This window comes from Cryptotermes secundus, unplaced genomic scaffold (assembly GCF_002891405.2).
Source record: "Cryptotermes secundus unplaced genomic scaffold, Csec_1.0 scaffold1176, whole genome shotgun sequence".
Classification (NCBI taxonomy): domain Eukaryota; kingdom Metazoa; phylum Arthropoda; class Insecta; order Blattodea; family Kalotermitidae; genus Cryptotermes; species Cryptotermes secundus.
The window spans coordinates 343,897-370,952 of record NW_019725859.1 but is presented as its reverse complement, the minus strand read 5'-3'; the positions used below and the strand labels follow the sequence as shown (position 1 = coordinate 370,952).

Below are 27,056 nucleotides of genomic sequence, written 5' to 3'. Positions count from 1 at the left end.
TACCGTGTTTACAAGTTCCCTAGCAACCGCTGTTTACTTGCTTTTGCCTAGCAACCGCTGTTTACTTGCTTCTGCCTAGCAACCATTGTTTACTCGTTGTTGCTAAGCAATGATGCTTGCGTTGTCACACTTGCTTGAATGTGGGCAGTTCCCACATATCTTTTCTGCATTGATAAGACCTACCAATTTTCTGAAAAGATCTCTTCAATCCTGCAACTACTGAGCACATTCCCCAGCGTACAGTAACTGGTCACTGCTAGAAAACTGGAATTTGAAAGAGAAAACTGTTACGAGGAAATCATTCACAGGACTGCCAAAATTGTGATATTTGTTGATTTTTAAATTGGGTGTTTGTCATTTGTCACAGACAGACATAATTTGCCTTTTTCAGAGAAAAGTCTCCATCATTAAAATCAATAATGAACCAATTAATAAATAAGAATAAGAACTACGAAAAAATATAGGAAGAAAGTGAAATCCTGAATAGCACCAAGCAGCTGAGGTCAATTTCTGGTACAGAAATACCTATTTTGGACTAACAAAAACATGAAGGTAGAAATAAATAAGGCTTAATGGAGCACATTAACACAAAAGTTGCTGGAGTAGTGCTTCAGTTATCACATGAAAATAAAACAGAGTAAAAGTTGTTGATTGTGTATCAGATGATTCTACTTATACGCTAGAGCTTCGATATGGCAAGACCAGTATAGTAATTCCAACATACTATTATTACTGTCTCATCCAAGCTGTTAACGTCTTTCACACTGCGGCCCTCCTGTCAAGCATGGGGCTGGCTAGTCTGTACACAGTTCTATGGAAAAACGTATATTTACAGTGTGTGACTTCAGACCCAACATGAACCTCTCAAACAATTTACATCCAAGGGTATGTACACTCTCAGGTTGTTTCATACTTGTGCCAAATAACAGGCAATATGTGGTTGTCAAAACATAAAGATGGCAAGGTTTCCATTACCAAAGGTTTGAGAAACAATATAAATTAAGAGACTGTTTGCGATCAGCAATATAGCTAAGATACCATGTCTCATGGAGGAAACATTTCCATCTTTACTTTATAAACAACATGGCAGGGTGCTCCCCAGACTTTGCCGGTTCTAAACATGGGAAGCTGCCATGCATCTTCTACTCAGAGATTCAAACCATTTGTCCTTGGACATGGGAATTCAGCTGTGTGCCTTAAGTACGCAAAATGCTCCGACCCAAATTTGACGGATTTAATTACCGAACTCAGCATTATCTGCAGCCAACAAACAAACCCAAATACAACTAAATGCTTAAAATCTGGATGCTGCTTGATAAGTTGTCAAAGGTGGAGCCTCTGCATTGGACAAGAACCAGAAAAGTCATTTGAAATGGACACAGCAGCAAGACGGTACTATGTCCCTTCCAATAGAGTCTGGGGTCATATCCCAGCCTTCTAAACTAAGATAATGAATGCAGTAGGTATCAAAGGGGTTGAATGATGGAGATGGGGCAATATTACACCAAAAGGTACATATACAAGTGGCACAAAATGTACACAACAGTTTTCAGAACACAGATGTAAATAAGCCTAAAATTTAAAGTGAATGGCATTTTCTTCAGGTCATAGAAAGGTCAATTTTAAATGGGATATTTTGTTTGAATATAAATAATATAAAAAATGATGTAAATCTGCTGAGCCCTAGCATTAGGGTTCTCTATGGGAGAGATACATCAGTTTTATAAGTCTGGGAAGGGACAAGGTGGGGTCAGAGTGGATCTATGGCTACAGGGAACATCTTTGTAATTCCTTCATACAGGCAAGTAAGCTCCTCGGTTTGTTGGTGTGTTGATTCACAACAAAGTATGTTGCTGTCTGTACATGATACATACCGCTTGTGTCGTGCTCATATATATCAAATTAAATTGCACTGTCACTGAATCACTTTTCTGTTGTCTATCACTCACACTTGCAGAATACCTCAAGGAATCAGATTGCTAGTCTCTTCACCTCCTTACAGAAAATAGGAACATGTTCAACAACAAGTAACACCAAACCCAAAACAAAATATCTCAAATTTCTTTAGAAAGGACAAGAAATTCCATTTTCCTATATGGCCACTGCCACCAGATTTAAACTTCCTTTAGCAGTAAATGTGCAGACTGCAATCTGATTTTACAACAATCTGATTCTCTGTCTGTATCCAGGTCCCAGGACTGGAGAAGGAAAGGACTGCCTGCGAGTGGAGAGGAGCCCAGGAGGGGAAGGGGACGGGCCAGGGACGGGGTGTTATTGCATGAAATAATCCGGATGGTCGGAGTCTTTTTCAAACCTCTTCGCTTCTTCCTGCATGCTTTCCTTAATTTTCAGAATGGCGGCTGATTCAGTTTGGTCCTGCAAGGAAGAAAGGGTTCACTGCACAGTCCAAACTTCAAGACATCTACAGAATCTTGCTCTCTCCCCCTTCATCCTCTCCTCTTTGCAAATAAAATGCTCTATCAATTTCAATGACACCCGAAAGAAACTTTATCGAAAATTATTTCAAGAAATTTGGTTCATGCAACACACCCTTCCGTCATCACGGCATCGTGTGAGTTTGGCGGGCGGACATGTTAATTATGTGACGAAGGCAGTAGGGAGGGGCAAGCGCATTAACACGAGGCATTCTGAGCATTCAAAACAACTTTAATACCTTTCCAAACATTTTACAGGATTTCCTCACAACTACATTTCCAAAAGGTGCACCCAGACTCGCCATGGTTGCAAGCTCCGCTCCCTGGCCATGCGCTGAGATCAGAACGCAACCCTGACGAATGGAACACACCAGAGCAAAGCATCCTCCCTACTTCCTGCTTACATAAATACTGTAAAGAACCCTCAGTTCTAGCAAATGCAGCATTCAATCAACTAAGATCTTGGTTTGTCAAATCAAGTAAATATGCCAATACAACAATGCTGCAACTGACTTTCAACACTCTACCTACAAAGACGTGCAAATTCATTTTTCTAATTTCACATTCCAACTATTTCAACTTTCACACCTGTGCATTGTTTATCAATGTTTTCATAGTCTGTCATGGCAGAAAAATCACGCAAATGCTGGCACCTAACACTAAGGCTCACCACCAACATCTAAACTAAAATTTATTCATATTATTTTACAGTTGGTGCATAAATTTTAAGTACCCAGCCCACATCCTTAGAAATGTGCTACATTTCATTTACAAAATAAACATGAGAAAAGATAAATTCCATACCGTTGTGGCCAACTGAGGATGGACGGATTCCTCGACAAGGCTGAATAAAGCCTAGACCGTGCACAAATGTCTGATCAGATTAGATCAGTATCGAACTATGTCTCCGAGAAATAGCTGCCAGCACTCATACTCACATTTTCCCCAGGTCCCCCAAAGCCCCCTAAGTTGTAGTCTCCCATCCCACTCCCGCTGTCTTCCCGTGGAGTACCAGGCCCACCGTTGGCTGGAGAGTTCTTCATTCCATCAAGCCCATCTCCATTCATCACTGGACCCATGGTGCTGGGCCCCATAGGTCCCATGGGTCCACCTTCTGGCCCACCACCCATTGGAAAATCCTGCACCCATGGTAAACATCAGTTACTATTGCACATACCCACTAAGACACAAATGCATTAAGTATTTCATACTGGAATCACACTCACCCCTGGCATGCTTCCTCCTGGTACAGACTTCATCATTGTATACATATTTTCACCTCCAGAATTTGAGGAGTCTGCAACAGAAATCCAACAACCTCTCAGTTCACATGCACCCTCTTACGAAGATATCAGTACACAACTTCTACCTAAGTCAATGTTTCCATCAACAGTTCTAAATTGTGAAACATCCAGCTTCAGGACAGGGCTACTTGTTCATGCAGAAACAACAATTCCACTGTTCCATCAGTATTTATACCCAAATACATACTCATAATAATAACTATTATTCATATATATACAGTCCACATAACCCTTGTACACAATTGTAGTAAATCATATACAGTATTTCATTCTAGAAACATGTTTTGACTGTACTGGTCATGTTCAGGATATGTTACATTCCTTTTTGCAAAACTGATGTTACTGTATTAGACACCAGCTGACATCTGTGTTGGCTTATTTCCAAATGTGTATAATAATAAAATGTAAAGTTACTGTGATAAAACTGATACCTGAATTGTTTTGCACTTGGAATTATTGTACACTGCACTATGCATCACTTCAATGTTACATTTTATGTTGATGAGCCTAAGTTCTAAACTTATACATATAAATATTAAGAATTTAACATTACTGTGATAAAATCATTATGTGACCTGTTTGCACTTGAAATTATTGCACGATGCATTAGTCACTATTTTATGATTAAATTATAATGCCAATAAACCATTCCAAGACCTTTCCACTTGTATTTCCTTCCATACTTGTACATTTGTTGGTTACTGTTGTTCTTGTCTGTTGTTTTGTTTAATTCTGTGCACTATTTTATAAGTTTTTTATCAAACTGACACATCAAGGTTAGGCTTCTTGTTGTTAATCTCGTAATTTGGGAGAAGTAGTTTGCATTATTTTGGTATGAGACTGAGTCAGTTACTTATGTCAGTTCCTATGTAATTTTCATATCTCTGAATAGGAACATGAAATGTCAATTGTTATTTGTAATGAAATAATTCATTATGCACATTGCTTCTATCCAAAATACATCACCATTTTATCTAGAATGATTAACAGAGGATAATTCACCTTTATAAAATTACCAATTTTGTATATACAACATGCTAGTAACTCTTCAACCCTGTTCCCCACTGCAATATCACACTCAGTAGTCTCCAATTTTATTTCACATATATCAGTCATTACAAGATGCAGAAAATTAAAATCAGAATGCCTTTAACTCAAAAATATATGCTGTAAACATGCCTCCTAAAAGTTTAAGATTTCTCTGCACTTGTTTCATGAATAAGATTATCACAACAGAAACAATAAATTTTATCTTGAAAGTATACAAATTTGAACTTCCCCACAGATATCAAATTTCATATGGCTGAACATAGACTAGAAAAATATTTCAAGATAATTCTGTTTGATACATGATGGCCATATAAAATATATGAAAATATGTACCCTGATCATTGTTTTACACATATGTAACACCAGAAAAATCAGTTTGTAGCACATTACCCATACAAAGCATGACCTAAACCCACATTCTTCCCCTACAAACTGTGTTTACATATATACCTAACCTCCTCCATATTTCATAAGATACGAAGTCGGGATCACAATTCAAACATCAATCACTGCCAAATAATGATCTTGTGAAACTTACGGCTCACTTTAAATTTATCTACGACATCATGAATCATGAACTGAAGCACCAAGAAAAGGATACCAGAAAGTATCATGAAACCAACACTGAAACTGAAACTATAGCTACTAAAATGTGCAAGAACCCATCCACAGGACTGTACAGACACACCAAGAAATCTGCTGTGTCAGCAATGAACAAATTATGTTTACCATGAACAAACTCAAAAGTATCAGAACTATAATCCAGATGGACTGCACTGAAAAGGGGTGGGAATGTGAATGCTTAAAGCTCCACATTCACCATTTTTATACTTATATAAGGGTGTAACAAATAACATGAAGCAGATTATCACATAGGAAATGTGTGCAGGTGAAATCATGTAATGTGTTTACTTCTAAAACTCACATGACTCGAGTTTAAACTTAAAATATGAGGGAGAGGAAGATTTCATGACAATAAGGAATATAAAATATACTGAGAACAGAATGATTCATGTGAGATGACACATTCTTAGTACATGAAGCTAATCCCCCAGTTTTCTGTCAGTAATTGAGGAAGATGGTCAAGATATTCAATCTTAGGATGTCATACAAGGACCTGCCTGTAAGCCACACATACTACAAGCACCTTTTAACTCCTGTCCCTTCACTTTTAATATTCCCCTTACATGGGTCTCTACATGAGATATGTGACTGCAGTGTTCAAATTCACAACTTCTTTCTGGTACAAGGAGAAAAGCCTTTTACTTCAAATTACCCTTGTTTCCTGTCAACACAGTACATGATTCACATGCTTATAATATCATTTGTTTTCAGAAATTATCCCTTTCATTCCCTGGCCTCCATGACGTGAATACACATGTGCAACTGAACCAGAGCCCAGCCCCCATTATCAATCAACCACGCCTCAGCAATAATTAAATGGTGAGCAAAAGAAAATTAGGTAGTATACCATGAAAAATGGGAAGCCAGTTACAGATATTTTCACACAGTTAGAAGTGATTATATGTCCAGAGGAAGTGAAAGAAAGAAACAGGAAGGATATCAGTGAATCATTTAGTCTGGCTGGATACATCAGATATCAAGGAATGGAAAATACCAATACAGGTTTACAGATCTATACTCTGTTTACTTAAAATTCCTCAATTATCGATTAACATATATGCGGTACATTTCATGACAATGAACAGTATGTACTTGGGACAAGTCAATATGAAGACATGGTTCATTCTGTACCTAGGCTGTGAGTTTTAAGATGAACCTTGCCTTATCTTTCTTGATATTCTTTCACGTTTCTGTTAAGCTCACATATACTACAATTGATCCAGAGAGTCTTGCAACTTTCTTTAAAAGTACAATATGGAAGGAGACTTTGTGTAATTTCTCTGACTATACAGTGAAATACAGCTGGTGGTGACCCTCACAAAATTTGGGCATTCCAATCAAACTCATGTGCTGTACCAAGTTACTGCAGATTATGGCTCACTTCCCAATATTAGTTAATGATTTTGGAACACTATATTCCAGAAATTTGGAAATGAATGAACAGGAATCAGCTTTTGGCTATCCAATGAGTAGTCAGTAAATGACAAAAAAAAAAACTCTCAACTCTCACATGTGACATAGCAAGAAACAATGTTAAGTTAGAGTAAATTGAAGGAAATGAGATCTCTGTTCTTACAGAAATAAATAGCAGCATGAAACTATAAGAGAATGAATCAGAAGATAGAAAATGCAATGTGAGACACCTACAAGATGTAAGGACTATACATGTAAAAGTTTCAAGGCAACAGTTCTATATCATGATTTTTACCTGATGAACACTTAAATTAAAACACAGAAATCATACTTTTTAAATAGTAACTATTTCTTTCTTATTTAAAGAAAGTCAATCTCAAAACTATGAACTAGGCACAAAAATGATTTAGCCCCGTCCCTAAACAACGTTAATATTTCTGAATACTTACAGTTTTCCAATAAAATATAAATTTTAAGTATATACGATGGGGTACCCAAAAGAAACCGAACTAATTTTTTTGTGGGCAGAGCTTTTGTAGTACCGCGTTTTGCCGCTATGAGCGCATAGAGCTAACATTCCTGAGTCGATAAGCCGACTACCGTTGCTTCAGAAGGTAAGGACTAGTTTCGGCAGAGTTTATAGTGACAACTGTTTTGTGTGGTCGTTTTTGCAATGGCCCAGACACATGAAAATGTTGAAAAAAATCGTGAAATCATCAAGGAAGATCGACGACGGACCACTGAAGAAATTGTGGAGCTGTCGGGAGTGACTTGGAGCTCAGTTCAGCGAATTTTGACAGAAGATTTGGGAATGAAAAGGGTGGCTGCGAAATTCGTGCCACGACTGCTGACTGCTGAACAAAAACAAGGTCACGTGGAAGCATGCTGTGCTTTGAAAGAAGAGTCCCGAAATGATCAAAACTTTTTTTCAGCGTTTTGCTGATGTTGCTGAGGTGAAGGAAAAAAACGACGGAGGCGCTGTCAAGCATCTCAAAAGATGAATTTAGACAATGTTTTGAAAAATGGAATAAAAGACTAGACAAGTGTATTAGTGTAAGTGGAGAGTACTTTGAAGGGGATTGAAGGTTTGTGCTTAAAATTTGAATAAATAAGTTTAAAAAAAAAATAAGTTCAGTTTCTTTTGGGTACACCCTCGTATAGTTAACCTGGTTGTGCTTGCACTTAAAGTTGATACTGGTTACAAAGCTATAACATCACAGAAACTAACTTTCATACATATTTTCAGCCCTAGCAATCAATTTATTATTCATACTAATCGCTTACACTTTCAGGTATGTTAAAGAAACTTCTCCTCCGGAAGATTGTTAAGTAATTACATCTATTTAACTACCTAAATTTAAGTAGAATTTGGAAAAAGGAATCCTGATATCAAATTATAGCCTCCAGCTCATGTTCCTACTGCAAACTGGAAATGCCATGATACACTCCAGTTAGAACTGGGACCAGAAACCCATCTGTTATCTCCTCAGACTCTCTATCTGACCAGGTATGCTTACGAAAATCCTCTATCCTCTGATCATTTCATTCCAATTTCACCAATATTGCATCATATATCCTCAAATGTAGATGCTGAATTATTGAATAAGGCAATTACAGTCAAAAACTTCAATTACTGATAAGTGTTATATTAGAACTTTACATAAGCAGGCTGGCTCGAGTGGTAACACGTCTGACTTGTATTCAAGTGGTGATTGGTTTGTATCTCCACTGGGACACTGACTATCTTGACTGAGGTTATTCACAGTTATCCTCAAACCTTCCAGGTACAATGCCTGGATGATATCTCAAATTATGCCAAGACCACTTCCTTTCAAATCCTTTCCAATTCATTATGCATTATAACATCCCATCATTTGATGCTGTACAGTGTACTTGTACAACACTGTATTTTTAAATAAACTATAAACAAATAAATGAATCCTTAGTTTAAAGGAAACACATTCTCACTAAATATACAACCATCCACTTGACTCATGATGCAAGCCTTTCCTTAAAAATTTATACAAACAACTATTCAGCAGGCTAATATATTCCCTTCTTTCAAGGAGCCTAAAGGTTCACTGCAGTGTTCACGAAACCTACCAACAGTTTAGATTATTCTGTCTGAAGCAGTATCTGCAACAAATAAATGAGCCTGAAGGTTTACTGCAGTGTTCACAAAAGCCTACCACAAGTTTAGAGAGTGCTGTTTCAAGCAGTATTAATAACAAACAGCTATCTATGTGGTTCAGTGACAAGTGAACCAGATTTATTGACTTGTGTTCATTTTTCAAAGTGAATTACTGACGAGTATATGAGTTATACAGAGTGTCCCAGGAGGAATGTGCCAAACATCGGGAGGGTGTTCCTTATGTTAAAATATGCCGATATAACCCAAAAATACCTATGTCCAAAGTTGAACAGTTACGGAGATAATGGCCAGAGAAGTGTGAAACTTTGACCGGTGTTACACACTTGTTGATTACAAAATACATATTAAAACTGGCAGGAATATGTGGTTTCTGTAATGTTAATAATGTACGTAACATCAAACTAACTTGTGAGTGACATGAAGCCATAAAATTGAAGTATAAAATACTCGCTCGACATGTCATAATTGTCCTTAGGTTTCCAAGCACTATACATGACACATGACTGGCAAGCGCTGACATAACATGGCTGACTGCGCATAGTGGTATAAACAGAGTACATAACTGTATTAAACGTACATTCACGGAAAATCTCTTTTGGAATTTCGTTTCCATTATCTCATGTGGATTATTACAGGACCACATATGCACATTTCGTAAATTATTTACACCGTCCCAGGTAAAAGACGCCTCATCACTGAATAAAATGACACTTAACAGTTGAGGATGAGCTTTTATCCAGTGGCAGAAATCCATACACTGATCATGGTCGCCTGGTTCCAGATGTTGTACCCTTTGATCATGGTAAGGATACAACTCTTCATCATGTAAAGTTCGCCACACCTGCATACGTGATACGCCGATGTGAGAGGCCATTCTACGAGTGGACGCGGACTTCTCTGAACTGTCTCAAGAACGTTCTCTCGTGTGTTTATCATTAGTACATCCTCCCTTTCAGAGTGCACAGAAACACTCGGAAGAGAACCAGTTATCACGCAATGTCTGGTGAATTCGCGTAAATACACTTCAACATGTAATCCTTTGATCGTGAAAACGCCTTTGGTATTCTTCAACAGCAGCACGTGCATTGCCACAGCAAAATCCACACACAAAATGCATATCACAATATTCCACGTTTGAAAACACAAAAGGCATTTCAGCAACTCCGCACAATTAACCTACCACCCATTCAAAACGCAGCCACAACGTATACTGAAGGGAGCTTACGGCTAGAGTGAATCACCACACTCAAGGACAAACATAGATAAGACATGCAAGCTGACAGGTACAGTGCGTGGACTCGCCAGAAGACCACACTTTTCTCAGGCCATTATCTCCGTAACCGTTCAACTTTGGACATAGGTGTTTTGGGTTATATCGGCATACTATAACATAAGGAACACCCTCCCAAAGTTTGGCACATTCCTCCTGGGACACCCTGTATATTATTAACTCATATAGGCATGAAATACAGTATGTGCCAAAAAAAGCAGTACTGAAACTCGCGCATCTCGAACGTGCATGTGCGTCTGTCAACTGATCATAGTGTGACATGTTGAGCTATGGATCACCCCTACCTCCCCAGCGGTACGTGGCGGTAACGTAACGCTCGCGTTACTACGGTAATAGGCGAGTTCCCGCCCTGCCACTCTCCTCCGCGGTGACGTAACGCGCAACACTACGTACCCGTAATCAACTTCCTGCTGTGACGTGGCACTCATTACGCAACCGGCAAGCACTGCAGCTATAGAAGTGAGCTGCACAGCAGGTACCAGTCAGTTCTACTGTAGCAGTCGGCGACTTCAGTTGTACTGAAGACAGTTCCGAGTTGTACTGTGACAGCCGCCGAGTTGTAACGTAACAGTCGCCGAGTGTGTTATCAACAGTTCTCCAGTCAGCCGACTACAGTTGGAGTATAGCAGCCGTCGCGGAAAGAAGAACCGGATGTGTGTGTGATTGTGTAATTGGGAGCGTGTGATACAGTGATACATAGCTCCCCTACTGTAAACGTGTGGACTACTGAATACAGAGTGAGCTGATTTGCGCATAGGGTTATAAATCGTGAAACCTCGCAACAGTGTTAACAGATTAATGCGATTAGGGTTATAAAGTGTGAAACCCCGCAACTGTGTGATAAGTAATTGTAGCCGTTATTTGTAGATTGTTAAATAAACCAATTAACCATCTCTACGGCATCTTCAGTAACCAGCAAACACGTTACATTGGTGTCAGAAGTGGGATCAGTAACGCAAAACACGTTACAACAGCTCCAGCCGCACGTGTTCCCAGTAGTGAAAAGGAAGTTTTGTTGTGCATTTGTTGGAAAGGGGTCTCTCGGCAGAGGAAAAAGTATTCATAGTTAAGTATTAGTTCTGCTCATACGGAAGTGGTCGCCAGATAACTCACTTCTTTGGTTTTGATCAGCCAGATGTTATCGTCCAGAAACCGCTATATAGTACACGTGTGACGATGTGGTGTGCCATCTCAGTGGTATCAACATGATGCCTTTTCATTTCAGTACTGTAATTTTTGGCGCATACTGTATAAGCAATTAGAATTCTTAGAAAAATTGCTTGCTGACAGAACACAACACCAACTAACTAACTCCATGGAGTCCTTCTTGAGAAGTCACCATTCACGCAGCTATTCGAGAATTTACCAATATTTTATGGAACCCAAAGGTTTATTACTGTGTTCATAAAAGCCCTCCACTGGTCCCTATCCTGAGCCAGATCAATCCAGACCATATCACTCCATCCTATCTAAGAACCATTTTACTACTATCCACCCACCTATGTCTTGGTCTTCCTAGTGGTCTCTTTCCTTCTGGCTTTCCCACCAATACATTCTTCTTCTCCTCCTCCTCCCCATGTGTGCTACATGCCCTGCCCATCTCATCCTTCTTGACATTATCATTTTAATTGGCTTGGCGTATAGTAGAAGTTATGAAATTCCTCATTACGCAGTTTTCCCCAACCTCTTACAACTCCATCCATCTTCAGTCCAAATATTCTCCTCAGTACCCTGTTCTCAAACACCCTGTCCTCCCGTAATGTCGGAGACCAAGTTTCACATCCATACAGAACTACAAGCACAATTATTGTTTTGTATATTCTCATTTTTACATTTTAGACAGCAGACAAGAAGATAAAAGGTTTTTGGCTGAATGATAGCAAGCATTACCCCCAAATCAATCTCCTCTTCTTATTTTCCTCACATAGCACTTGAAATCTTAAAGTAATGTGCCAGGCAATAACTTATAGTTAAACAGCAGTAGCACTAGGAGGAAGAAAAAAGAAAATCTGGTTAGAGTTAGGCTTCAAAAATACCATATGCAGCAAATTCCATTCAATGTATCCTCAGGCTCATCACAAATTTTGCCCACTCATGAAAGTGGTCATTCATTTGAAATATTTTAAGCTTCTGTGACACAACACCATAGCTGCATTGAAGGCAAGAGCCAAACAAATATGCAAGCCAACTCATTACAGCTGCCAATGACGCATCATAACAGTCCTTGAGTTTTCAATATAGAACCCTGCCAACCTTTCAGAAATTAAGATTCTCCTGGCCATAATTTTTCATTTTGGTCTAATCTGAAGTCTACAGTACCTGCGTACTTTATGAGGTCTGTTACAATTTACATTTTTTGGTACTGCAGTTTGACTCCCTGGCCCTACACTCCAGCATCCCACATAAATGACCATTCCTATGGTAGAGAACACATCTATGTATTCATACATTAATACTGCCCCTACTAATTACTAATACCTACATTTATTTCAACTTCCTTCTCATTCTCTTACCATCCTTTATATTTCATCATATATAGCACATTTATATAAGGGGCAGTCAAATGAAAATAGGTCACCATGCATAGCTGACATGGCACACAAGTTGGTAACACTGGAATTTGCTTACGGTACAAACACCTGGTGGGGACTCGGGAAAGCACAGTAACAACGTGCCCTTGCAAACTAGTCATTTGTTTATTGTGCTGGAAGTAAGGTTAGCACTATGTGTGGTCATCCAACATCAGTAATGGAGGTGGGTAAATAAGAACAGTGAAGTGTAGTGCGCTTTTTGACTGCTGAAGGAGGAGGACGAGAAATTCATCGTCACATGTCTGTTGTTTACAGTGAACACAGCATGTCACGTTCACGTGTGCTGGCATGGCATTAGAGATTCTGAGAGGGACACGTGTCACTGCAAGATGATGCTTGCCCAGGACAGGCTCATTGTGTCATCACTCCTGATGTTATTACTGCATTGGATGGTCATATCAGGGCAAACCGATGGATCACTGTGGAAGAAATTAGTCTTTTGATGGGAATAAGTTATGGTTCCATACACGCCATTGTGACAAAACACCCGCTGTACCACGAAAATCTGCATGCAGTGGGTTACACATCAACTCACAGAGGAACAGAAGACTCAGACAATGGCTGAATCACTGGGTCACTTGCAACAAAATCATGAGGAAGAGTATGCTTTTCTGTCCCATATTGCCACTGGGGACGAAACTTGGTGCCACCGTTTTGAACCCAAGAGTAAACAACAGAGCCAACAGTGGAAACACGTGAATTCTCCCCCACTGAAGAAATCCAAAGCCATACACACAAGTTCTGGTAAAGTGATGATGCTCTTCTTCAACTGCAAGGGCCCACTGCTTCTCAAATTTCTCGAGCATGGTGCCACAATCAGTGCACAGCACTATGAAGACCCTTTGCAGAAACTGAGACATGCCATAAAGTCAAAACGCCCTTGAATCCTATCGAACAGCATTATCATTCTTAATGATAATGCGCACCCCCACACTGCCAACTCTGTGAGGAATACACTATAGAGATTTGGTTGGGAAGTGCTTCAACATCCCCCCTTCAGCCCAGATCTATCCCCGTGTGATTTTCACATTTTTGGAGACCTAAAAAGAGACATTCGTGGACATCGGTTTGCAATGGACGAAGACATGTGTGGCTGGGTAAAGATGTGGTTCCGTAGACAGCCCACAAGTTTCTTCAAGGATAGGATTAACTGTCTTATCTCCCAGTGGGATAAATGTACTAACAGTTTTGGAGATTACTTTAGAGGTAAGAAATGTTCTTTAATATGTTTTGGCTTCTGACCCATTTTCATTTGACTGCCCCTCATATTTTCTGCCACCGCTCTTCATGCAATGCACCCTACTATACTCCTAATACCCATTTCTACACTGATATTTAAAAACATCTTGCCCAAAATCTGGTCCCTCCAAATTCTTCCACTTTCATATCTCAATATGTGGTTCCAATCTTCTTCTTTGTTATTTGTGGGCCAAATCCCCTGTTCACTGTTCCTCCTTCATTCTTCAACTCCTATTTTCCACCATACTATTCATCTCCTGGCTTTTACTGTACATAATTCTGTATATTCTGCCTTTTACCAGCTGCTCCTTGAACTGACATAGAATGTTAGCAAGTTTCTCTTCCACATTATTCTTTTCCAAAATTACTCATGCACTTGCCTTACTTACTTCCATCCACCCTCCAAATCACAAAGTTCCACCCCTGTCATGAACCTTAACCTTAATAGGGAACTACATAATTGCTCTCATATTTTTACCTCTATATCTGGCACCACTGGGGGCACGTGGTAGCATAGTTGGTTGAGGCACTATGCTACAAGCTGGAAGGTCGGGTTCAAGTCTCAATGAGGTCATTGGATTTTTTAAATCTTCACTCATTATTACTATGATAACCAAATCAAAGATGAGATGGACAGGGCACATACCATGCGTGGATGAGATCAGAAATGCATACAGCACATTAGTCAGAAAACATAAAGGGAACTTGGAAGACTTAGAATAATATTAAAATATACCTCAAAAAACAGGGCAGGAAGGTGTGTGCTGGATTAATTTGGCTCATGATAAGGGCCAATAGCGGACTTCTGTGAAGAATGTAATGAGCCTTCAGGTTCTTCAGTAACTGAGTGACTATTAATTTTTCTAAGAACTCCATTCCAAATAGTTAGTTTGAAAAGGGTGGCAGGTTTCCATTCAGAAGCTCAATGAGCACTCTGACACAGCCTTAGCAGCTGCAATTTGTCATCTTTCATATAAGTTTACGTCTACTTCTTTTCTAACACCACCTTTCTAAATCACTTTGTATTTCTAAATGTATTCGAGGCACTATCAATAAATTGCAGGTCACACAGTGCATTCTTGCATCAGAACCATCTATCTATAGAAATTACTACACAATATTCCTACTAATTCAAAAGAGACCTCACTTTCTAGAATCAAATGTAGTTCTGTTTTCTGGCTCCAAGCCCAGAATGTTAAAAAAAATATATATATATATTTTTCTCTCTCACGCGCGCACAGAGAGAGAAAGAGAGAGTTTCATGTAATTCCCTTGCTGCCTTTTGAAGCAGGTAACTAAGACACATCATCTTCTTTTTTCTGACTAAATTTGTTTCATTACTCTTTTGTAGTTCAGTAACATAGAGTACAGAGTCTTGATTTAAAAGACATAATTCTGAAATGACTAAAAATACTGTAGCATGTAGTCCTACTGCCAAGTAATGACTCTGTAAACAATGCCTGTTGCTAGGCAACAGATTCCTAACACGCAACAATGAACTAACTGTGAAGCGGTGTTCTCTCCATGGTCCATGCAACAGTTGTGTGACACAACAATAGAAGAGCTGTGGGGATGTGGTCCATGTCAAGGTGTTATAAACACGAAAAGTCTAGAGTTTAGTGAGTTGTGAGACAGTCGCTGGCCAGTAAGAATGAGAACACAGAAGCTGAGGAAGCTACAACATTGGAAGTCATTACCAGGCAACAATTAAGGAAGATACAGCAGACTGAGAAGTCTTATTGTGCGCTGTAGTAAATTGTAGTGTGTGTGAATTTGCAAGAGAGCTATAATTACATGTAGTTAATCTGTAAGTGCTCAATAAATCCAATTATCAATTATCTAATTATCCAAACCACATCTATGGTCACTCATACACGTAACCGGCTGGCACCTTATCAGGAATTGCTTGGGATGAGCGGCCTGAAGGGAGCAGTGGGCACCGTTGGGGAATAATCACAGTGAGAATCGAGCCATGGAAGGAAGGCGAAGACAATTAAAGACATAAGAAGCACAACCCTCAGAAAAGAAGAAATGGCAGTATGCCTATATGCTATTCAGGGCAAGCAGCCTTATGGAGGGAGCAATGTACCATGTACACCCGTTGCTAAATAATGACTCTCTAAACAACGGCCAGTGATAGGTAATGGCTGCAACAGATTCCTAACACATACTAACGGACTAATTGGGAAGAAATGTTCTCTACACAGTCCATGCGACAGCTATGTGATGCAAAAACAGAAGAGGTGCTGTGAGACGTGATTTCTGTGCAGTCCGTGCCAAGGTGTTATAAGCAGAGCAAGTGTAGAGTTTACTTAGATGTGAGACAGTAGCCAGCCATTAAGGAACACAGAAGCTGAGGAAGGTACAATGCTGGAAGCCGTTATCAGGCAACAACCAGTGAAGATATAGCAGAGTGAGAAGAATTAGTGCATGTTGTAGTGAATTGTAGAGTGCATGAATTAGCGATAAGTTACAATCTCCAAGTGTTCAATAAATCCAATTACCAATCCAAACCCCGTCTATAGTCACTCATACACATGACAACAGAAATAGTAACCGCAAGCACAACTTCCCAAGTTCAGATTGCATATTACAAAATTTAGTACAAAGTGTCATTCACAGACTTAGACAGTTATAATCTCCTTTCTAATCTCTTGGCCCTTCAAACTGTAATATGTGCTAATGCACTGGGTAGAATATATTTATATTCGGAGTAACAAAATGGATGTCAACTTTCTGAAAATGTCAAATTCACAAAACAGTCTTCATTCCAAATTCAGTTTCCTATATACTGTAATTAATTTATTATAATATTCACTTTAATGAAACTTTCAAACTAATGTATAGGAATTGATTCCATGACATTTATCTGTAAAGCATAATTAATAACATTTTTATTTTCAATATGTCTAATGCAATAAGTATTTTGAACGCTTCAAACTCGTCAATTTTCAGTCGCATAACATTACTCCACATACATAGGAATGAGGTGTTCTCACACGGAACAGGACAACTCACAACATTAATTCACACACCTAACAGACAAGATGATGAATTGATCCTCTGCCAGAAGAGCAAAAAAAAAAACAAAATTAAGCCAAGTAAAATAATTTTATTCTAATGTAACAAACGCACATAGAGCAGACTGATTTTTATGACTGAAATTGATAGTTTTATGCAGAGTTCAACACAGACTTACCAATGGTCAAAGGCAAGGAATCTTCAGTTATAAATAGTTTGAAGCTATAGGGAGATTACTTGCAAGTTGAGTTGAAGCATGAATTTCCAATATGTGCAGTCTCCACCCACCCAATGAGTCAGCAAGAGTGATAAAAGGGAGTGAATACTTTTTGCAGTATTCACATAAGACTGTTCCTTTAGGTACAAGCTGGAGAAGTTTATACTACAGCATCAACTTTTCTTTATATATGAATCTTATGTGCAGTGTAACTCAGCTAAATATTACTGAAACTATGGCGTTGCAGTCATCTACTCTTTACCGTCCTGAGATTCAGTAGCCAGATTTTATTTCTGTCCCTTCACAATTGTGAACTACTTCATGAGCTGACACTTTTCAGACGAGGATTCATTTTATTTGAATCCCACATGAACACACACAGAACAACAGACATTGCAGTGAAGAAAATCAATTTCTATATATGTAATTCCACGTCACAATCTAAAAGCTCTAGTTTTGTGCATTCTGAGTGCAAGAAGGGTACTATTCCCAGTTTTTTATGCAGAAACAATTTGATAGATGATAGCCAGACCTTCCAGCCATTCTTCAAGCAACTGACAGAAGAAGCACCACTCTACAGACATTTCAAACATGATTCTACAGCTGTGCATTGCTTCAATGTTTGACATCAACCCTCAAAGAATGTCACGGTTCATGACCACCACATTCTCCAGACATTGATTCATGTGATTTTTCCACTGGCATTATTTAAAAGATAAAGTAGTGTGACGTGTTGTGCTATGGAGGACACCCCCTCCCTCCCCAGCGGTGACATAACATAGGATGCCGCCATTGCTACTCAGCTACTCCTGACAGCATTGCTAGGCTGTCGGCAAACACGGTGTCAGACAACAGTGGTGCTTATTATGTAACTGTTTTCTGTGTTGTCTGTAACACGGCTAAATAAGGAGCAGCAAAGACTATTCCAGTGAGTTACAAGTTAGCCAGCAGTGAGTCAGTCAACCAGTCAGTTGTAGTCAAGCCTTCGCAGGCCTACTAACTACGAGGGTAATTCCAAAAGTAAGGTCTCCTATGTTTGAAAATATAAAATAAACATTTATTTTCAATTTTGGATACATCAGTTGAATCTTGAACATGTACTCATTTCTCTACATAATCGCCATTTCGGTCGATGCATTTTTGTAGGCGCAGTGGCAGTTTTTGTACGCCCATGTCATACCAGTTCACCTCCATGCTGTTCAGCAAACTTCGAACCTCAGCTTTCACCTCATCGTCGTTGTTGAAGCGCTTTCCAGACAAATGTTCTTTCAACTTTGGAAAGAGATGGTAGTCACTGGGCGCCAAGTCCGGACTATAGGGTGGATGGGTGATGATGTTCCATCCAAACTGTTGCAGTTGAGCGACGGTTTGTCGGGCAGCATGGGGGCGAGCGTTATCGTGGAGAATGCTTACGCCCTTGCTCAACATCCCTCTTCTCCGGTTCTGAATCGCCCGCCTGAGTTTTCTCAGTGTCTCACAATATCTCTCAGCGTTTATTGTGGTCCAAGTTTCCATAAAGTCAACCAACAATACCCCGTTTCGATCCCAAAACACAGTTGCCATGACTTTACCGGCAGACTGTGTTTGCTTGAATTTTCGAGGCTTAGGCGAAGAGGAATGCCGCCACTGACGTGATTGTTGTTGTCTTGTCTCAGGTGTGAAGTGGTACGCCCAGGTTTCGTCGCCTGTGACAATTGAATTCAAGAAGTTGTCCTTTTCGTCAGCATAGCGGCGAAGAAATTCACAGGAAGAGTCAACTCTCTGCCGTTTGTGGTCTTCTGTGAGCATTCGCGGGACCCATTTTGTGCACACCTTCCGATAATTCAACTTCTCTGTCAAAACCCGATAAATGGTGGTTCGGGAAACCTCGGGAACCGAAATGCAGAGATCACCGAGTGTGATGCGCCTATCCTGACGCATGACTTGCTCAATCTTCGCGACTGTCTCGTCAGAAATTGACGGTCTCACAGTTTTTTTTCGTCGTGTATTGCAGTACGACCAGATTCAAACTCCCTACACCAGTTGCGGACGTTCTTTATGTCCATGCACGACTCGCCATACACTTCCACCAATTGACGATGAATTTCAATTGGTTTAGTCCCTTTTGAGTTCAAAAACCAAATAACTGCGCGAATCTCACACTTCACGGTTTTAGTAATCTGGAGCTCCATTTCTAACGGCAACCATGCAAAGACTGAGCGTCCTAGCTACGTGCGCGCATACTTGGTGGTATTGGGGGGAGTGGGGGAAGCAACGAATGCAACAGGGTTGCCAACAGCCGCACGAAAAATTACCCAGCGCTTTGGAGACCTTACTTTTGGAATCAGCTACGTATAATACTGCAGATAGCAATAGCTGTGAGATTGTAAACTGTGTGATTGTATGAGCGAGTGTGAAATAAAATTTGCTATATTCAATAAGGTGTGAAGTTATCTGTCGCGTTATACACCCAACACGTGACAATTTGGTGTCAGAAGTTGGATTCGAACCCACGCCCAACATGTGACAGTATATTCAGACTCGATTTAGAAAGTGTGGAGATTATAGCATTGACTTTGCCTTCCTTCCATGGCTCGATTCTCACTGTGCTTACTGTCCAACAGTGCCTGCTGCTCCCTTCTTAAGGCCACTCATCCCAAGTAATTCCTGATAAGGTGCCAGCCGGTCATGTGTATGAGTGACTGTAGATGTAATACAGCATCTTCTGTACACCAGTACACACACTTCAATATACAAAGTTGCTGCAATTTTACTATGACTGTAGCTGATCGATCAGGAAATGTGTCCATGGATGCAGCAATTACACATAATATGAAGGCCAATAATTATAAAAAAAACTGGATATCCAGTATGTATTCATGATAGACCACAGTACCAGAAGTATAAATCATTTTCTGTACAGAAAATCCTACACGATGTTTATGAAGGGTAATGGTAATATGGTGGAGCAATGAAATATGGCATGATAGAACACAGAGCATATTCACACTGGGAAATCTGAAGCTACAACGAGGCTCTTTGGAAGAGGATCACAGAAAATCATGCACAGATATTCCTGTCAGCTGGCCCCTGGTATGCAAGATAAGCATAGGTTCTTGACCACCCTAATCTTCAAGTGAATAAATATGGAGTGCCTTAGTTTCTAGAAGTAGTGAGGGATAAGTTATAAGAAAGTATGTGGTGAAGAAGTGCTACAAAGGTAGCTTGAGACAGAATTCTCTTCACCGTCTGACACCACACTGTACACGCATAAACTGCCATACTACACAAACATTTACTTTTCTGTAATATTATCAAGAATTTGTAATATTTCTTTTAAATAAAATGCATTGCATACACACTCTTTTCTCACAGAATTTGCAGTATTAAGTTTCTTGTAACATGGCCACTTAAGCAAGAATAAAATGTATTATTCATAAATTAATGTTATGGGCTAGAAAAAAATGTAGAAGGATGTTGAGAGAAATATGAGTGTGCCTCAGTTGCTGGCTAAAACAATGGAAGCCCTACCATGTACACAGAGAGAACTAAAGCACTAAAAACCTTGTAGCCAATCTGTACTGGAAACAAAGTTTCACATTCATGGCGCAAAGAGTCACAAAAGTAAGTACAGAAAATTTCACGGTAAGTACTATGGCCAAAACCAGTTAAAATGGTTTATATAAACATGGGTCCAGAAGATCTTCAGTATCAAATTAGAGACATCTGAAAGTGTTCCAGTAACAGCAAGATTAAAATGTTGGTTACAAAGAAAATCTGAAGGAAACTGGAGTTTAGAGTGCAACACGTGAAACGTCACTCATCTTTTATCAGCTGCAGTGCAATAAACGTGGCACCTACTCAGAAAGACAAAACTCTTCCTCTTGTCAAAGAGGAAACCGCATTTCCAAACGCATAAACAGTCTTGGAACAAACGTAAACAAGGTCATGGGTCCTAAAACTATGAATGGCTTTGCTCATGTGGTCCAGCAACAATTTAATGGACTGGACTGTCTTTTATCCATATCATCTTTCCCATTCAAAGTCACTGAATGTGTTAAACAACATCTACAGTGACAGTGCGCTGACCGTGTTCAGGAACACGTGACATCGGGCATTCATTTCAAGCGAACTGCATGTACAGTCAAGCACTGTTTTGTCAGTGTTGTAATTGACTTGTAAGTCTGTGTTTACAATAGACAACCATAAAAATGTCAGAATATGCCAATATGGACTTAATTCCATTAATCATCAGATCAGGGAAACTGATAATGTTCACCCTCTTATGGCAGACCGCATAAAATGATGAAGTGCATAAACAGTTGATGTGAAAGAAATTATACTGAGATCTACAAGAAAAACCCCAAAGCAACACTCATCACAAACACGCGGTGAGCACAACAGTGTGGCAGGCTCTCCAATGAAAATTGCTGTACTCATATCATTTGCAACAGGCATAAGCTCTAAGTCTACTTCACGTTCATTCATCCATCTTCAACAGTGTGATGAAGATCCCTTCTACAACAGCCATGTATTTTTCACAGGCAAAGGCTTCACACAGAACGGTACACTAAATTTCCATAACAGACCCATGTGGAGTAACAGAAACCCACACAGTACAGTTCAATCCAACACATCAACAGCAGTTCTCAATTAACATTTGGGTTGGTACTGTGAGCTGTTTTGTAGGCCCAAACATTTTGTCTCCCAGATTCAATGGTGCTCCTTCCTAACATTTTTTGAGCACACTTTGCCAAAGTTACTGGATACTGCCGCTTTGAATATTTGCTTAATTATGTGGTTCATTCATGATGGTGCCCCATCCCATTTCAGTTATGCCACCTGAAACTACTCTGAGATTGCCTACACTGGGTGATGGATATGACGGAAGGGATCAGTAGCCTGGCCAAGTTGTTCACCAGACCTGAATCCCCTTGATCTTTATCCTTTGGGGTCATCAAAAGATAACCATCATATGCTTTGGTGGTAGATACTGTAGATGAATCACTGCAGGGTGTTCAAAATGTCCATACCTTGGCCTGCAACAATCCTGGCATTTTCAGCAAATCCACGCATTGTTTGAAAAAAGCTTGTGTGGCAGTGCAAGGCCAACATTTTGAGCAGCATCCACTGTAACCCTAACAAAAATTATTATTGCTTGAACAGAATTCGTTTGTTATTGATAACACTTGTCTGACAAACGTTTAAACTTGTGGTGTACTGACTTATGATAATAAACCTGCTTTTGCAGCTGAAGTTCTACTATTCTACTGTTGCACCTGCACCATGAAGACTGTGTTTTTTTGCTCTTGAATGGGGAAGGCACGATACATGTAGTCATTCATACGGTCAATTTTAAAATCCGGTTTCTTTCAAAAATGTTCCTAGCATACCTCTGAATGGTTCCAGTTCATTTTCAAAGCATCTCCTGACCTATGTTGATATAGTCTATTTTCACTGTTTTGGGCCATAGTACCCTGCAATTTTCTGTACTCATTTCTGGGATATCCTCTGTACTCAAGACTGCACTGCCACATGGCTCCTTAGCTTCAGTGGGAATGAAGTAAGTCCCATATTGTACCCTTGCATGCAGATGTGATATTTACTTATAAATGACATCATAATTTGAATACCTTATGTATGTTTAGTAAACAATGTTGCCTATTGCTAGGATGCAACGGAATACGGAATAAAATACTCAGGAAAAGGGTGCTATCACTGCTGTAATATAGGTGTATCATATATTAAGAAAATAGATTTTATATTACTATATTAAGAGTCCTGGTGGTCTTTTAATCATGTATGTAATTTTAAATGTTATTTTGATATATAGAATGTATTGTTGTACAGTAGTTTTGTTGTGTTGTATTTCAAATTTTGATGATGATGACTATCTGATTATGCATGTATATTTATGTGTTATACTGCACTGCTGACTTCTTCTATATTTGAAGCAGACCCCTTTGTGGATTTTTTAACTGTAATAAATGAATGAATGAGTAAAATGTATATTTAAATTAACACTGTTGCCTATTGCTAGAATGCAATGGACTGTGGAATGAATACTCAGGAAAAGCGTGCTATTACTGTTGTGATATAGGTGTATCATATATTAAGAAAATAGATTTTATATTACTATATTAAGAGTCCTGGTGGTCTTTTAATCATGTATGTAATTTTAAATGTTATTTTGATATATAGAATGTATTGTTGTACAGTAGTTTTGTTGTGTTGTATTTCAAATTTTGATGATGATGACTATCTGATTATGCATGTATATTTATGTGTTATACTGCACTGCTGACTTCTTCTATATTTGAAGCAGACTCCTTTGTGGATTTTTTAACTGTAATAAATGAATGAATGAGTAAAATGTATATTTAAATTAACACTGTTGCCTATTGCTAGAATGCAATGGACTGTGGAATGAATACTCAGGAAAAGCGTGCTATTACTGTTGTGATACAGGTGTATTATATATTAAGAAAATAGATTTTATATTAGTATATTAAGGATCTTGGTGGTCTTTTGATCATGTATGTAATTTTAAATGTTATTTTGATATATAGAATGTATTGCTGTACAGTAGTTTTGTTGTATTGAGTATTTAAATTTTGACGATGATGACTGATTATGTATGTATATTTATATGTTATATTGTATTATTGACTTGTTCTATATCTGAGGCAGATGCCTCTATGGATTTTTTGGAACTATAAATAAATGAATAGCTCACTGTGTTTTGTAAATTGTTATCTCAGGAAACACTAAGATAGAATGCAACATTTAATTCTGGTATTAATTATCACACTACTTCACAGTATTCTCTTTGCAGTGATATTCCTGATGTGCTTTCCCAGATTACATATGTAAGCAACTAAAAAGTTTAGGAAATAAACTAAACTATTAAACTGAAATGTACACATTCACTACATGCACAGTACTCTTATATAGGACATAAAATAAAATCTTTTAAGCAATTCTCCAATAAACTTCTGACTTTAAGACTATTTATAAACCAGTTTTTGCAGTGCAACATAAATAATAAATACCAGTATGTAAATAATTCTGTATCTTGTGTGTTATCATAGACAAGACTAATTTCTGAAGGCATTTATATGATAAAAAGTGCAGATTTATGTCTAACAGAACCGTTTCATCATATAAGATATAACAGAATTAGAAATGTTTTCCTCAATAATCACAGATGACTACTTTTCATTAGTGACGTAAGATTTTTCAGGGAATTCATAAACTTAGTTTTTCTCCTTACTCACATGCAGACACACTAAAGATGTTGTGGAGACACAATGCATAAAATAATCCTCAGATTTCTAATATTAAATTTCGCTTACATTATACATTAAGGAGAAACCTTCAGGATGATTTTGGCATCCATTTTATGACCACTCAAAGCCTTATTTAGATGATTACTTATTCCTTTTATACTGCATTATACAATCCAGAGAATGTACTGAAAAAAGTATTTGCACTCTTGTTTTGCTTTACTGTTGATTTTTTCAGACTATGAGCAATAACATTATTAATATTTTGGAACTTCCTATGGAACAGAGACTAATACTCATCCTGTGGTCTTGTGGGTTATGGCACTCTGCTGTAGTCTGGAAGGTGGGTACCAACATTTGAGTGGAATATTCTGCCTCAATCTTCAAGGCTGAAGATGGAGTGATTCCAAAGAAGAAGTCATCTCTGAAATTATGGCACCCACCTACCCGCCTACATCACGGAGTCTTTAACACAGAATACCACAGTATGAATCTTTGCGAGTAAGAAAATCTCAAATCTTATAGACTCTAGTCTATTACATTCGAAATGTGTAACAGGATCAAAGAGAGAGTGGCAGAATGGAGTCCATGGAAATGGACAGGTTGTGGGTTGTATCCTACATAATCAGTATTCACCTTGTCTTGTCACAGGACTGGGAGTGGGCATTCGGTGACTAGCAGGGGAATAGGGACCCACAGAACCTAGAAACAAAGTATACAATCAGTGTTTTTTTCATCATCCAAATTGTATATGTGAAAGCAGCCATTAAACAAGGACCTGTACTATGAAGAGAATGAAAACGAAAAAATAAAACATTCATGCAAAGAAGGAAAAGCAGAACAACATGGCAATGGACCCAAGAGAGGCATATCATGAGTCATTGCAAATCTGTTATTAGATTTGATAAGTGGACCCTCAATAATAGTTTTACGCATATCTACTCTATATACAACAATTCTATCCTTATTTGCAATTATATATGAATTTTGATGTGCACATTACATTATACTAACATACATGCAACTGTGTTTCTAAAATCACTTATTCAAAATTTGGATGACCCTAATTGGTCTCCATCTTTTACAGCAAATTTATACAATTTTATATCATTTTCAATTTCATGTCACTTAAAAATTTACATAATATTTCTTTTTTAATTTTATTTACAACTAGCCACTGAATGATAACATAAAAGCAATAACTCTCCTACTTATTTTTAAGGAAAAGTTAAATTTTATGAATTATGTGCATCCAATAAATATGGTAAGAAAGCATGTCAATAACAAAGAGCAAATTAAATTTATAGGTATTAAAAGACTTGTGCTTGCAATGTAATACTTAACCTGATGACTGGTTCCAATAATTATGCAAAAATTCCTTATGTTAACATTTACAAAGTTGACATTCTATACGAAGATCATTATAAGACAAAGTTCCCCATTAAGTATGACTGTAGTTTTCATTAAACAGAGTTAGACCAGTTAGAAAATACAGCATTCCTTGCAAAATCTGAATAACAAACATGCATATACACAAACCACTATGGTTTTTTCCCCTTCACTTGGATACAAAGATGAACTGCCCATTTTACTGGTAACAAACATATAAGAATTGAAAGTTACACTAAAGATATGTATAAAGCTGCAAAATACCAAACATAATATACTCCTTTAGCATCTTATCTTTAAGTTTTCAAAGTGGACCCCCCCCCCCATACTTTACTGCATGCCTCATACTCTTTCCTTCTTTTTTCATGGGGTCAGACTGGGTCCACTCGGTACTGCAGCCACTGGCCTACTGTACCAACCCGAGATGATATATGATTGTTGAGCAATCGGTGGAATGAAAATTGGCAGCAGAAACCAAAATACTCAGAGAAAAAATGCCCCAGTGCCACTTTGTCCACCACAACATACAACAAGCAACAGCAGTAGCTTAACATTGCAAAGACCAAGCAAAAGAGAAGCCAAAGCATATAAATGAGCTCATACTTTGATTCTTCAAGCTTGCATACTTGACTAATAACTCACAGCAACAATGGCAATCATTTAATTTAAATTATATACAGCTCATGTTAGGAGAACAAATAAAGCTTAGGCTTTTGAACATAGCATTTTTAAAATATTATTTGATAGTCATCAAAAGCAGACTTGGTTGAGTTAAACAGAATTGTTTCATGCAGGATACTTTGTGCCTTGGATAAAGGTAAAGTCACAGTCCATGTCCGCTAGAGTGCAGGTGTCCATTCATGGTTCAGCATCCAACTCAGATGGGCTTCGTGAGTCATCTGCCACCAACTGAACATCTGGCTCACCTTGTGGGCTGGGCATGATGGGTGTGCCTGGCCCAGGTGGCCCAGTAGAGCCTGGTGGTCCCTAGAATACATAAAAATTGACATCAATGAACTGCACATCAACATTTAGAGCTGCTTAGATATTTCTCTTTATCAACCC

At 38.6% G+C, this 27,056-nt stretch overlaps 1 protein-coding gene across 2 annotated transcripts in view; it reads right to left on the bottom strand.

Annotated features, from left to right (window-relative positions):
• Positions 1–621: 621 nt before the first annotated feature.
• LOC111863815 (single-stranded DNA-binding protein 3) overlaps positions 622–27,056 on the bottom strand; it is a 329,719-nt gene continuing 303,284 nt past the window's right edge. Inside the window, exons 13-17 of one of the 2 annotated variants that reach the window (XM_023850528.2) lie at positions 26,918–26,978; positions 25,239–25,304; positions 3,662–3,732; positions 3,374–3,574; positions 622–2,376 (exon numbers count right to left, since the gene is read on the bottom strand). In XM_023850528.2, the coding sequence (XP_023706296.1) occupies positions 2,272–2,376; positions 3,374–3,574; positions 3,662–3,732; positions 25,239–25,304; positions 26,918–26,978 (504 nt within the window). In that variant the 3' untranslated portion in view covers positions 622–2,271. The remainder of the gene's footprint in view (positions 2,377–3,373; positions 3,575–3,661; positions 3,733–25,238; positions 25,305–26,917; positions 26,979–27,056) is intronic. The other variant, XM_023850529.2, reaches the window with a different exon arrangement.